The sequence below is a fragment of the Salvelinus namaycush genome, chromosome 10 (genome assembly GCF_016432855.1).
Source record: "Salvelinus namaycush isolate Seneca chromosome 10, SaNama_1.0, whole genome shotgun sequence".
Lineage (NCBI taxonomy): Eukaryota > Metazoa > Chordata > Actinopteri > Salmoniformes > Salmonidae > Salvelinus > Salvelinus namaycush.
Window position 1 is genome coordinate 7,402,373 of NC_052316.1, and position 14,891 is coordinate 7,417,263.

Sequence of the window (14,891 nt, forward strand, 5' to 3'; positions counted from 1 at the left end):
GAGAAAGGCTACGTTGAGGAACTATTGTCAATTTGAAAGATCGTCCCAGCTCTCTCCCTTTCGATAACCACTCAGCATGAAAGGGGTATAAAATGTCATGCTCTGATCCGGTGGAAACATAAGAGGCCTATCTGATTTACTTCTTATCCCTTGCGCAAATAGCCTACAGCAGTGTCTGTCTGTTCGGAGCTCACTGACTCAGGAAACTCTGAGGGCCCAGAATATGTTCTACAATGTTGTAGGTTGGCTAGCACTAGCTTAGGCTTGACCAAGTTAATAGTTGATACAGTGTTTCAAGTAACTTGCAGACATGGCTTATGTGATTTATAGGTTGTGTTTATCAGGATGTTTTCTACCTGCGGGCTGCAATGTTTTTATTTGTTGTCTTTATGTAGGCTCTTTTTACGTATTTGCAATGGCAATAGAAGTTACTTTTAGATTTGTATCATTTTCATTTAGATATAATTTTATTATAAATTAAATGAAACTGTTCCAGGAAAATGTGCATATGAAAATGAGCACGCAGATCAGTAGAACTGGTACGTTAGCTTGGCACTCCAAATGGAAAAGGTTGTTGACCGCTAGTGTAGCCTATTACTGGCAACTTCAGGAGCATAACAGTAGAATCTGTGAAGGCCAGCAGCAGCGGGAGGAGGGGCGGAACAGTTTTTTAACATTTTCGTTAGGTATATTGATCTGACTCCCACTAGTAATTTGTCTGTCTTCATTTTTAATCGCAGTGCTTAAAGCATCAGAGAAGCTTAGTAGCCTACGTGTAGTTGATTTTATTCAAACATGAGGTGTCTATATATGGAAAAATACTAGTTTTAACATTTCGACCAATCGATTGGTCGAAAGAACAGATGACTCTCGGTCGACCAAGATTTTCTTTTAGTCGGGGACAGCCCTAGCATGGTGTATATATTATTTGAATTAGCCTGTACTATGACAAAGAACTGTCTGTCCTCTCCTCCATCAGCGTCCCGCTTCAACCTGGAGACAGAGTGGAAGAACAACTACCCCCGTCTGCGAGAGCTGGACAGGGTAAGGACCATCGATACATGCATACACGCACGCACACACACACACACACACACACACACACACACACACACACACACACACACACACACACACACACACACACACACACACACATATATATATACACTGCTCAAAAAAATAAAGGGAACACTTAAACAACACAATGTAACTCCAAGTCAATCACACTTCTGTGAAATCAAACTGTCCACTTAGGAAGCAACACTGACAATAAATTTCACATGCTGTTGTGCAAATGGAATAGACAAAAGGTGGAAATTATAGGCAATTAGCAAGACACCCCCAATAAAGGAGTGGTTCTGCAGGTGGTGACCACAGACCACTTCTCAGTTCCTATGCTGCCTGGCTGATGTTTTGGTCACTTTTGAATGCTGGCGGTGCTTTCACTCTAGTGGTAGCATGAGACGGAGTCTACAACCCACACAAGTGGCTCAGGTAGTGCAGCTCATCCAGGATGGCACATCAATGCGAGCTGTGGCAAGAAGGTTTGCTGTGTCTGTCAGCGTAGTGTCCAGAGCATGGAGGCGCTACCAGGAGACAGGCCAGTACATCAGGAGACGTGGAGGAGGCCGTAGGAGGGAAACAACCCAGCAGCAGGACCGCTACCTCCGCCTTTGTGCAAGGAGGAGCACTGCCAGATTTCACAGAAGTGTGATTGACTTGGAGTTACATTGTGTTGTTTAAGTGTTCCCTTAATTTTTTTGAGCAGTATATCTATATATACACACACACACACAATGCATTCGGAAAGTATTCAGACCCCTTGACTTTTTCCACACTTTGGTACGTTACAGCCTTATTCTAAAATAGATTCAATTGTATTTTTTTCCTCACCAATCTACACACAGTACCCCAAAATGACAAAGCAAAAACAAGTTTCTAGAAATTTTTACATTTAAAAATACTAAACTGAAATATCACATTTACGTAAGTCGGCAGCAATTACAGCCTCGTGTCTTCTTGGGTATGATGCTACAGGTTTGGCACACCTGTATTTGGGGAGTTTCTCCCATTCTCTGCATATCTTCTCAAGCTCTGTCAGGTTGGAGAGCGTTGCTGTTTTCAGGTCTCTCCAGAGATGTTCGATCGGGGTCAAGTCCCGGCTCTGGCTGGTTGGGTCACTCAAAGACATTCAGAGACTTGTCCCGAAGCCACTCCTGCGTTGTCTTGGGTGTGTGCTTAGGGTTGTTGTCCTGTTGGAAGGTGAAACTTCAACATAGTCTGAGGTCCTGAGTGCTCTGAAGAAGGTTTTCATCAAGGATATCTCTGTACTATGCTCCGTTCATCTTTTCCTTGATCCTGACTAGTCTCCCAGTCCCTGCCACTGAAAAACATCACCACAGTGTGATGCTGCCACCACCATGCTTCACCGTAAGGGTAGTGCAAGGTTTCCTCCAGACGTGACACTTGGTATTCAGGCCAAAGAGTTCAATCTTGGTTTCATCAGACCAGAGAATCTTGTTTCTCATGGTCTGATGTTTCTCGTCTTTTTGGTGCCTTTTGGCATACTCCAATTGGGCTGTCATGGAAGCCATTCCTCATTAAAAGGCACGTCTGGCCACTCTACCATAAAGGCCTGATTGATGGAGTGCTGCAGAGATGGTTGTCCTTCTGGAAGGTTCTCCCATCTCCACAGAGGAACCTTGGAGCTCTTTCAGAGTGACCATTGGGTTCTTGGTCACCTCCCTGATCTAGGACCTTCTCCCCCAAATGCTCAGTTTGGCCGGGCGGCCAGCTCTAGGAAGAGTCTTGATGGTTCCAAACATTTTTCATTTAAGAATGATGAAGGCCACTGTTCTTGGGGACCTTCAATGCTGCAGACATTTTTTGGTACCCTTCCCCAGATCTGTGCCTCGACAAAGTCCTGTCTCGGAGCTCTATGGACAATTCCTTCAACCTCATGGCATCTCCTATATACCAACCCTACCTTGTCACAACACAACTGATTGGCTCAAATGCATTAAGAAGGAAAGAAATTCCACAAATGAACTTTTAACAAGGCACACCTGTTAATTGAAATACATTCCAGGTGACTACCTCATGAAGCTGGTTGAGAGAATGCCAAGAGTGTGCGAAGCTGTCAAGGCACAAAGTGTGGCTACTTTGAAGAACCTCAAATATGAAATATATTTTGATTTACTACATGATTCCGTATCTGTTATTTCATAGTTTTGATGTCTTCACTATTATTCTACAATGTAGAACATGTAAAACATTTTAAAGTCCCTTGAATGAGTAGATTTCTTTTATCCTATTTTTTTTAATAAATTTGCAAAAAAAATAAACCTGTTTTTGCTTTGTTATTATGGGGTATTGTGTGTAAATTGATGAAACTTTGTTTAATCCAGTCAATTTTAGAATAAGGCTGTAACGTAACAAAATGTGGACTAGTCAAGGGGTCTCAATACTTTCCGAATACACTGTACATATATATATATCTCTGTCTTGTGTACTATTATATTTCTTTAGGCCTATATATTGTTTTACTTAATTATAGGTAACTAGTCTAGTTAGGACTCTGTCTTCTTCTGTCCACAATAATGTCCTTCACCAGTCCAGTTTTCATGTCTAGGTTTTTTCTGACATTTTGAGAGAATGGTCAACAGTGCCAGATTCCACCAGCTAATCATGAGTTTTCTGTTTATCCTATCCTCCAGAATGAACTCTTCGAAAAAGCCAAGAACGAAATTTTGGATGAAGTTATTAGCTTGAGTCAAGTGACACCGAAACACTGGTTAGTGTTTGCCCTCATGTTTCCCGTGATGAATTATGTTCCCCTTCAAATGACGTTGTATCACCTACAGCTTTATGTACATTATTATTTAGTTTTATAAGACATTCAAATAATATGGCCAACATCAACTGAGTGTTCTATGCTTCATATTCAAAGGTCATTAAATTAATTCAGGAATTCCGCGGCCCTTAGACGGCTTTGCTGTAGAAGCTCTGAATGGTGCAGGTGGCTAGTGTGTGTGCGCCTGTCTGTGTATATGTGTGTTGGTCTCAGCCCCCCCCCCCCCTCCCCAGAGGTTAGCAGTAGGCTAAATGAGATGGATGTCCAGTGGTTGGTGAGAGGCTAAGAGCCCCTCCGAGCCCCATCTGTAGCACTGGATCAATGATCTGATGAATGGGCTACGGTGCGACTGGGGTTGGTGGGGGAGCCAAGATGGCCCTGTTAGCCAGCAATGCAATCGAAGCGTCTGAGAAGTGTGTTGTATTGATACGAGTGGAGCTGGGAGCAAAAACAAAGGGTTGTGTATGAAATATGAGTGTGTGTGTGTTTTGTGATAAATGAGTCTTCACCAGCAGCCCAGGGGGATTGAGTAGGGGTTTGTCCCATTGTCATACAGCCCTGGTCAGATAAAGAGCCAAGCTTTAGTTAACAAGCTGCTGGGCTTTCATGGGGATTTGTCCCAAAAGGCATCCTGTTCCCTATCTAGTACACTACTTTTGACCAAAAGTAGAGCATTGTATAAGGAATAGGGTGTCATTTTGGGATGCACCCGCATAGTGTTGTCTCCAAAGCGGTGTCCGACCACAAAGCGCTCACTAGGTTGTATTTCGCCCATCTGCCCTTTGCCCCTGCAGGGAGGCCATCCTACAGAAGAAGCTGTGGGAGCGCGTGTCCACACACGTCATCGAGAACATCTACCTGCCGGCAGCCCAGACCATGAACTCTGGCACCTTCAACACCACCGTGGACATCAAGCTCAAACAGTGGACGGACAAGCAGCTGCCTCACAAGGCATTAGAGGTAGAGTTAGACTGCTGCCATCTCAATCTCTTTAAATCTCTTCATGGCTGTGGAGCTATAGTGCATTAGAAAAGTATTCTGACATCTTCCCCTTTTCCACACTTTGTTACGTTACAGCCTTATTCTAAAATTGATTAAATAAACATATTCCCTCATCAATCTACGCACAATACCCCATAATGACAAAGCAAAAACTGTTTTTTAAGAATGTTTTGCAAATGTATTAAAAATAAGAAACAACTTATTTACATAAGTATTCAGACCCTTTGCTATGAGACACGAAATTGAGCTCAGGTGCATCCTGTTTCCATTGATCATCCTTGAGATGTTTCTACAACTTGATTGGAGTCCACCTGTGGGAAATTCAATTGACTGGACATGATTTGGAAAGGCACACACCTGTCTATATAAGGTCCCGCAGTTGACAGTGCATGTCAGAGCAAAAACCATGCCTTGAGGTCGAAGGAATTGTCTCTAGAGCTCTGAGACAGGATTGTGTTGAGACAGATCTGGGGAAGGGTGCTGCATTTCTGCAGCACTGAAGATTCCCAAGAACACTGTGGCCTCCACCATTCTCAAATGGAAGAAGTTTGGAACCACCAAGGCTCTTCCTAGAGCTGGCCGCCCGGCCAACTGAGCAATCGGGGAGAAGGGCCTTAGTCAGAGAGGTGACCAAGAACCCGATGGTCACTCTGACAGATCACCTGAGTTCCTCTGTGGAGACGGGAGAACCTTTCAGAAGGACAATCATCTCTGTGGCACTCCACCTTTCAGCCCTTTGGTAGAGTGGCCAGACAGAATCCACTCCTCAGTGAAATGCACATGACAGCCCACTTGGAGTTTGCCAAAAGGCACCTAAAGGACTCTCAGGCCATGAGAAACAAGATTCTCTGGTCTAATAAAACTCTTTGGCTTGAATGCCAAGCATCACGTCTGGAGGGAACCTGGCACCATCCCTACTGTGAAGCATGGTGGTGGTAGCAGCATCATGGTGTGGGGATGTTTTTCAGCCGCTGGAACTGGGAGACTTGTCAGGATCGAGGGAAAGATGAACGGAGCAAGGTACAGAGAGATTCTTGATGAAAACCTGCTCCAGAGCGCTCAGGACCACAGACTGGAGCGAAGATTCACCTTCCAACAGGACAACGACCCTAAGCACATAACCAAGACAACGCAGGAGTGGCTTCGGGACAAGACTCAATGTCCTTGAGTTGTCCGGACTTGAACCCGATCGACCATCTCTGGAGAGACCTGAAAATAGCTGTGCAGCGACGCTCCCCATCCAACCTGACAGAGCTTGAGAGGATCTGCAGAGAAGAATGGGAGAAACTCCCCCAAATACAGGTGTGCCAAGCTTGTACTGTCATACCCAAGAAGACTCGAGGCTGTAATCGCTGCCAAAGGTGCTTCAACAAAGTACTGAGTAAAGTTTTATTTTTTTTAATTATACATTTGCGGACATTTCTAAAAACCTGTTTTTGCTTTGTCATTATAGGGTATTGTGTTTAGATTTATGAGGGGGGGTAAAGTCAAGGGGTCAGAATACTTTCCAAATGCACTGTAAATGTCATAAGGAATTGTTTGTGTCTCGTCAGGACTCTGTTGTGATTATTTCAGGTGATGGAAACAAATGTATTATTATTGGCGATGGATGGTTTTACTGTGGTAGTCAATTATGTCCTTTTTGTTCCAAATTTGCGTTTTCCTCGCAATCACTATGTCGGTGACCGTTCTGATTGGTATGACAGTAATGGTATGCGGATACTGTGGCATTGTCTCTGTAGCCGGCCATGGTGCTGTGTTGATACAAGGCCCGATCCTCTCCTCTCTGTTCCCTCCCAGGTTGCCTGGGAGACGCTGCAGGAGGAGTTCGCCCGCTTTATGGCTGAGTATAAAGGGAAGGACCAGGACGACATCTTTGACAAGCTCAAGGAGGCGGTGAAGGACGAGAGCATCAAGAGGCACAAGTGGAACGAGAGGGCCATGGACAGCCTGGTACTTAAACACACACACACACACACACACACACACACAGTAAAAAGACTGACATTGCAATTATCTTTCTCATATTCAACCACATATACAGCAGGCAAACATTATTATACGTTCAGGTTTCCGGTCTTCCCTTGTGCGTAATGTCCGTTCTCCTGTCTGTGTGGGTTGTCAGAGGGTGATCCAGCACAATGCTCTGGAGGACCGCTCCATCACAGACAAGCCCCAGTGGGACGCAGCCATCCAGTTCATGGAGGAGACCCTGCAGGCGCGCCTCAAAGACAGTGGGTTACACACCCACCTTCACCATGGCTTACCGCCTTTACAATCAACCCCTTCCTTGATCTTTCACTGACTGTGTAGCTGCTGTGTGTGTGTCTCCCTCTCTCTGCACCTGTCCATCTCTGTTAGGGTTGTCACGATACCAGAATCGCTGTACTACGACACCAAATTTTCCATGGCGGAAACAGGAATTAGACTAAAATCTATGGTCCTATTAAAAAGCTACTTTATGTAAAATGGTGGGTGCTATAGCTTGCCAAATAAACAAATGTGACTCGAGGTGACAACATAATGCTGTTTGTTTCTAACACTGGGACTGTTTTCCTCAAGAAATGAAATCCGCTTTATGTTTTGTTTTCTTACCGCGATACTTCCGAGGATCGCGATATTGGTATCGTGAAAAACCTGATTTCTATTCCTCCCTCCCTCCCTCTTTGCACCGGTCTACTTCTACACTACCTCTAATACTACGATCTTACTACCTCTGTGTGTGTCTCCTAGCGGACTCTGTGATAAATGACATGGTGGGTCCTGACTGGAAGCAGCGCTGGATGAGCTGGAAGAACCGCTCGCCCGAGCAGCACACCCGCAACGAAACCAGAAACGAGCTGGAGCGCCTGCTGAAGCTCCACGAGGACCACACGGCCTACCTGGCCAACGACGAGGTCACCACTGTCCGCAAGAACCTGGAGGGCCGAGGGGTGGAGGTGGACCCTGCCCTGGTGAGGGAGACCAACTCTGGTCACATTTTCTGGTCACAAGTCTTAGGAACTCCAGTGGAGTAATGCATGTAATAACTTTGCAATAAGTACGTATGCATTTATTGAGGAACTGGGCAGGTGGAAGTTGTGTTTTCAGATCACTACTGATAGATGAGTACTCAAAGACACAAGTATATCAATTCCCAATCTGTCCTTCATACCATCATGGCCACCTAATCATCCCCAGTTTACAATTGGCTCATTCGTCCTCCCCTGTAACTATTCCCCAGGTCGTTGCTGTAAATGAGAATGTGTTCTCAGTCAACTTACCTGGTAAAATAAGGGTTAATTAAAATAAAATTGTATATAGATGCACACACACACACTATCCCACATCCCAAGACACCATGAAGCATAGCCTGTCCCTCTCGCATTCTGGCCCTCTACTACTTCCTGTGTTCCAGATCAAGGACACATGGCACCAACTGTACAGACGTCACTTCCTGCAGAAGGCCCTGCAGCACTGTAACCTGTGTAGACGAGGCTTCTACTACTACCAGAGACACTTTGTCGACTCGGAGGTAAGTGACCTAGGCTCCAAGGTAAGCTGCCAGAGGTAGCTGTTCTCAACTAAGATTTCAGAGACACATTGAGGGTGAATTCGACAAGGCTTCCGTTTCGGCGAACATGTTACCATAGTAACAATTCCAGTTGAACGATTTGAATGAACGTTCCAAAATGTTACGATGAAGCCACAAACAGCTCATTTTTGTAAGGATTATTCATTCTTACTAGATGCAGAGGCAGTCTTCGATGTGTTCTGTGTGGTCAAATTGTACGCGTAGATTTGACCGAAGTGGAAGCAAAAGGTGAATGTTGAACTGTTGTTGCACGCGTATTCAGTTCAAAAATTGCATTGCATAATAAAAACAGTTTGACTGAAGAATGTATTACGCAGCATTGTTGCATTGACGCTGCAGTTAACACGAAATAAATGGAACGTGTCATCGTATGTGAGATAACGGTTGCGAACTATTTCCCTTGTTGAACGCACCTTTGGACTGTAGTCCATTGTCCATCGATCTACACCACCCTTTCCCCTGCCTGCAGTAAAAACTTCTACCCTGTCTCAGTTTCAAAGTCTGTTTCTCTTCTTCCATAGCTGGAGTGCAATGACGTAGTGCTGTTCTGGAGGATCCAGAGGATGCTGCTGATCACAGCCAACACACTCAGACAGCAGCTAACCAACACAGAGGGTAGGCTGGGACCGGGGTGTAGGGCTGGGACCGGGGTATAGGGCTGGGAATTAGGGTTTCAGCCGTTACAAAATGTGGAACTCAAACTGGAAACCAGTGGAACAGACTTCCTGTGTTCGTTGTTGCAGAGATTCCCAAGCCAGCATAGGCTTCATGGCTAGCGTGATTATCATGAGTTAGCTAACGTTGGGGCTAGACAGAACTGGGCGGGGTCATCCAAGACTGAGCTACAAGGAACTGGGGCTTAGCAGGGCAGAACCAACCGCCCATGGTCAATATTATTGTCATGTACCATCTGTCTGCCAACACACAAGCCCTCACTAGAGCATACAGGCAGGCAGCTGCATACCGGCCCCACCGGCCTGAAATTGAAGGCTTTATAACTCTTTAACTGGTTCAAATGAGAGGGACGGTGAACAGTCCGTTGAGTCATAGAGTTTGAACGGAGAATGTCTGCCCTCAGTCTGACCCTGTCTGAGTGAGCTACGGTGTACTGGGGAGCTAGGTAGCAGACACAGAAGAATTATAGCCCATGTCCCAAATGGCACCCTATTCCCTACATAGTGCACTACTTTTGACCTAGTGCGTAGTTGTTTACCGGGGCCCGTAGTGAATACGGTGCCATTTGGGATGCAGCTATTGCCACTAGCTGAGCTATATGGTGGAACCAGATGTGCTGTAAGCTAGGGCTGGGCGATATGGCCTAAAAGTCATGTCTAAAACTTTTATAGACTTCACAGTATATCACGTTTTTTTTCAAATGTATTCTCGAAAATAAGTTGATTCTACAATTAAAGGTCAAATACGCTGCACTTCAAACAGACAGCAATAATCTATTGAATTCAGAGCTCGTGAAATTATACTTAGGATAAATATACAGTGCATTCGGAAAGTATTCAGACCCCTTGACTCTTTCTACATTTTGTTAGGTTACAGCCTTATTCTAAAATTGATTAAATTATTCCCCCCCCCCCCCCCCCCCCCCCTCATCAATCTAAACACAATACCCCATAATGACAAAGCAAAAACAGGTTTGCATTTTTTGGGCAAATGATTACAAATAAACTATCACATTTATGTAAGTATTCAGACCCTTTACTCAGTACTTTGTTGAGGCACCTTTGGCAGCGATTACAGTCTTGGGTCTTCTTGGGTATGACGCTACAAGGTTTCCTCCAGACGCTTGGTATTCAGGCCAAAGAGTTCAATCTTGGTTTCATTAGACCATATAATCTTGTTTCTCATGGTCTGAGAGTCCTTTCGGTGTCTTTTGGCCAACTCCAAGTGGGATGTCATGTGCTTTTTACATCTGTCTAGCCACTCTACCATAAAGGTGGAGTGCTGCAGAGATGGTTGTCCTTCTAGAAGGTTCTCCCATCTCCACAGAGGAACTCTGGAGCTCTGTCAGTGTGACCATCGGGTTCTTGGTCACCTCCCTGACCAGGGCCCTTCTCCTCCGATTGCTCAGTTTGACCGGGTGGCCAGCTCTAGGAAGAGTCTTGGTGGTTCCAAACTTCTTCCTTTTTAGAATGATGGAGGTCACTGTGTTCTTGGGGACCTTCAATGCGGCAGAAATGTTTTGGTACCCTTCCTCAGATCGGTGCCTCGACACAATACTGTCTCGGAGCTCAACGTACAATTCCCTTGACCTCATGGCTTGGTTTTTGCTCTGACATGCACTGTCAACTGCGGGACCTTGTATAGACAGGTGTGTGCCTTTCCAAATCATGTCCAATCAATTGATTGTACCACAGGTGGACTCCAATCAAGTTGTAGAAACATCTCAAGGATGATCAATGGAAACCGGATGCAACTGAGCTCAATTTCGAGTCATAGCAAAGGGTCTGAAAACGTATATAGATAATGTTTTTCTGTTTCTATTTTTTTATACGTTTGCAAAAATGTCTAAAGCGGTTTTCGCCTTGTCATTCTGGGGTATTGTGTGTAGATTGAGTCAAAGGAGGGTCTGAATACTTTCCGTATGTACTGTATGCCTTACCAACCATAAGACCCACTAATAATGTAATTATATAATGGCTTTCAGGTCTATGAAAATGCCCTTTCTGTTCCAAATTTAAAAAGAACTATGCATAATACATTCACTAATAATGAATAACTTCTTGTTGCAAGTTAACACGGGTCTCATGAACAATATCTCAAGCACAAGCCCACGTGCTAGTGAGTAGCCAGCTGATCTTTTCTATTTGAAGTTTAGCCGACTTCAATCTACTCGCTAGCTAACAAGGCAGAACAGTCGAGTTGTTATGAACACATACTGTCCGTCTCCAGCTGTCTGAACAGCGTGCTATCCGGTCTACTTTGTTCACATGTTGAAATCAAGCGGCGTACCTTATTTCTCCGAATGTAGACGTCTTGCCAATTCCTTATATAATTGTTCTTTATGATTATTGTACATTTATAAGACAGACGAGACACCTGGTGTAACAGTCTGAGGCTAAAATGCTGCTAGCAGTAAGTGATACCGCAATGCCGTGCGCGACAAACGGAGTCGATGTTCATTGGTACTCACGTTTTTAGTAGTGTCTCGCTCAGCACGCAATTTGAGGAGTTGAGACATAAAAAGGGTATCATTAGGAAGGCTAACCTTTATTACAGTAAAATAACTTCTCACTGTGTTTCAGTGTCCATATGATCTATTCTGTTGGACCAAACCGCAAATGCAAATAGCGAGTTGAAACCGCTTGTCGGAGATTTTGTTGATGTGAGTGGCAGTGGTAGGGGCTGTGTGTGTGTGTGTGTGAGAACCGAGAGGAAGAGGTGACGCGAGAGGTTTCATTCTGTCCAAAATAACCCCAATGCCTTTCTATGGACTTATTCTGGACCTCAGCTTGTCGCTTGCCCTCCCACCTTTGGAACAACGACTCCCATTGTTACGGAGGAGACATGAGCATCTTCTCATTATGTAGATATCTGGTGTAAATGGGAAGGTGCACACAGCGCAGACGGAACGAAGGAGACGAGACCAAAAAGACGACATTAGAACAAGCGGACATCATCGCTCATAAAAACAATATATAGATTTGAGCTAATCAAATGATTTTGATATGTCACCCAGCCTTATTGTAAGCTCAACTGTCTTGTTCAAAGAGCACTTGCTCCATATTCCTAGGTATATATATATATATATATATGTATGTATATGTCCTTTGGGTGGTGGATGATTCTTGATACACATGGGCAACTGTGTGAAAAACCCAGCAGCGTTGCCATTCTTAACGCAAACCAGTGCTCCTGGCACCTACTACCATAACCCGTTCAAAGGCACTTAAGTCTTTTGTCTTGCCCGTTCACCCTCTGAATGGCACACACACACAATCCATCTCAATTGTATCAAGGCTTAAAAATCCGTATTTTAACCTGTGTCCTCCCCTTCATCTACACTGATTGAAGTGGATATAAGAAGTGGCGTCAATAAGGGATCATAGCTTTCACCTGGTCAGTCTGTCTTGGAAAGAGCAGGTGTCCTTAATGTTTTGTAGACTCTTTGTAGGTCTGTGTTTGCTGTGTCTTTGATGTCTGACATTTTGTGGTGTGTGTTCACGTATTCAGTGCGGCGCCTGGAGAAGAACGTGAAGGAGGTGCTGGAGGACTTTGGGGAGGACAACGAGAGGAAGGTTCACCTCATCACCGGACGCAGAGTACAGCTGGCAGAGGACCTCAGTGAGTCACCTCACACACACACACACACACACACACACACACACACACACACACACACACACACACACACACACACACACACACACCCCCACCAGCTACATACACACACTTCGGTTTAACCAGAATGGTACAGTCACATTTGTGGCCCCTCCTGTTTATGCCTTACTAACGAATAGATCACTTATATTATGGTACCTAGTGGAAGAACAAATATTTATGTAGAACAAATATTGTTTTGAATATGATGGATTGGGCTGTGCGTTTCTCTTTCGCCGATTTGACGACCGTGTGTTTTTGCAACGTACCAGACGCCACTAGATGGCAGTGGTGGTAAAGGAAAGGTGAAGTCTTCTCATTCACCATATGTCAGCGCTTCACTATCCCGTGTCTGTTACTGCTACGGATTGACCGCTAACAGTGGGATGTCTGCTTCGTGCCACTGAAGTCTTAGACACGCTCTGACCACCGCGTAGCTGAATTTACTGTATACCCCCCACCACACGCATGTGCATTCTGGACACACACATTTTTACATGACCTTACACTTTAGGAACTTAGCAGACACGCTCTCTACTTCATGACACGTGAATGCATGTGCGTATGGACACACTCACACACACTCTCTCGCTCTCTCTTTCATCTCTCATTGGGACTTGAGACTTTAATTGCTGCTCTCAGGAGAGGAGGTGGTAAGCAAAAGAGCGGGAAAGAGAGTGTCTGGCAGCAGCATTTAGGTAACAGTGTGCTGCCCGCCGCCTGTCATGTCTACTAGCCCAGCCCTGCTCTCTGGTAAGAAGCTCTGCTGATTTAAACACAGCAATATGTGGAGCGGCCGAGTGGAGAGTTGACAAGCCCAGACTTGCTCTTACACACACACACACACACACACTGATAACAGAGTAAGCAAAGTGACAGCCCCTGCCACCTCTAAGTGCGTGTGCGTCTATAACTTTCAACATGGTCATAGTATCATTTTACTATGGTAGTGCACTATATGACCCATCTGAATATACCGTACCAGTCAAAAGTTTGGACACACCTACTCATTCAAGGGTTTTTCTTTATTTTTACTATTTTCTACATTGTAGAATAATAGGGAAAGCACTTTTTTTATATATATATTTGAGATTCTTCAAAGTAGCCACCGTTTGCCTTGATGATAGCTTTGCACACTTGGCATTCTCTTAACCAGCTTCATGAGGAATGCTTTTCCAATAGTCTTGTAGGAGTTCCCACGTATGTTGAGCACTCCTTCACTCTGCAGTCCAACTCATCCCAAACCATCTCAATTGGGTTGAGGTCGGGTGATTTTGGCCAGGTCATCTGAAGCAGCACTCCATCACTCTCCTTCTTGGTATAATAGCCCTTACACAGCCTGTAGGTGTGTTTTGGGTCATTGTCCTGTTGAAAAACAAATGATAGTCCCACTAAGCGCAAACTAGATGGATGGTGTATCGCTGAAGATTCTGGTTAAGTGTGCCTTGAATTCCACAAATTAACTTTTAACAAGGCACACCTGTTAATTGAAATGCATTCCATCTCTTCAAGCTGGTTGAGACCATGCCAAGAATGTGCAACGCTATCAAGGCAAAGGGTGGCTACTTTGAAAAATATAAAATATATTTTGATTTGTTTAACACTTTTATTTGGTTATTACATGATTCCATATGTTTCATAGTTTTGATGTCTACAATGTAGAATTTTACAATGTAGAAAATAGTTAAGAAATTCAGAAAATCCCTTGAATGAGTAGGGTGTCCACATTTTTGACTGATACTGTGTATATACAGTGCCTTTGGAAAGCATTCAGACCCCTTGACTTTTTTCATATTTTGTTACGTTATACAGCTTTATTCTAAAATGTATTTAAATAGTTTTTTTTCTCATCAATCTACACACAATAACCCGTAATGACAAAGCAAAAACAAGTTTTTAGAAATTTTAGCAAATTAATAAATAAAAAATGAAATCACATTTACACAACTATTCAGACCCTTTACTCAGAACTTTGTTGAAGCACCTTTGGAAGCGATTACAGCCTCGAGTCTTACATTTACATTTAAGTCATTTAGCAGAGTCTTCTTGGTTTTGACGCTACAAGCTTGGCACACTTGTATTTGGGGAGTTTCTCCCATTGTTCTCTGCAGATCCTCTCAAGCTCTG

The 14,891-nt window shown here is 44.2% G+C and overlaps 1 protein-coding gene across 10 annotated transcripts in view; it reads left to right on the plus strand.

The window, feature by feature from the left end:
* The window catches only part of LOC120054619 (dynamin-like 120 kDa protein, mitochondrial), a 58,111-nt gene that overhangs the window by 26,054 nt on the left and 17,166 nt on the right, over window positions 1–14,891 (plus strand). For all 10 annotated transcript variants that reach the window (XM_039002098.1, XM_039002100.1, XM_039002103.1 and 7 more), the window contains 9 exons: window positions 980–1,044; window positions 3,720–3,796; window positions 4,651–4,816; window positions 6,659–6,811; window positions 6,984–7,092; window positions 7,592–7,812; window positions 8,256–8,372; window positions 8,954–9,047; window positions 12,618–12,728. In XM_039002098.1, the coding sequence (XP_038858026.1) occupies window positions 980–1,044; window positions 3,720–3,796; window positions 4,651–4,816; window positions 6,659–6,811; window positions 6,984–7,092; window positions 7,592–7,812; window positions 8,256–8,372; window positions 8,954–9,047; window positions 12,618–12,728 (1,113 nt within the window). The remainder of the gene's footprint in view (window positions 1–979; window positions 1,045–3,719; window positions 3,797–4,650; window positions 4,817–6,658; window positions 6,812–6,983; window positions 7,093–7,591; window positions 7,813–8,255; window positions 8,373–8,953; window positions 9,048–12,617; window positions 12,729–14,891) is intronic.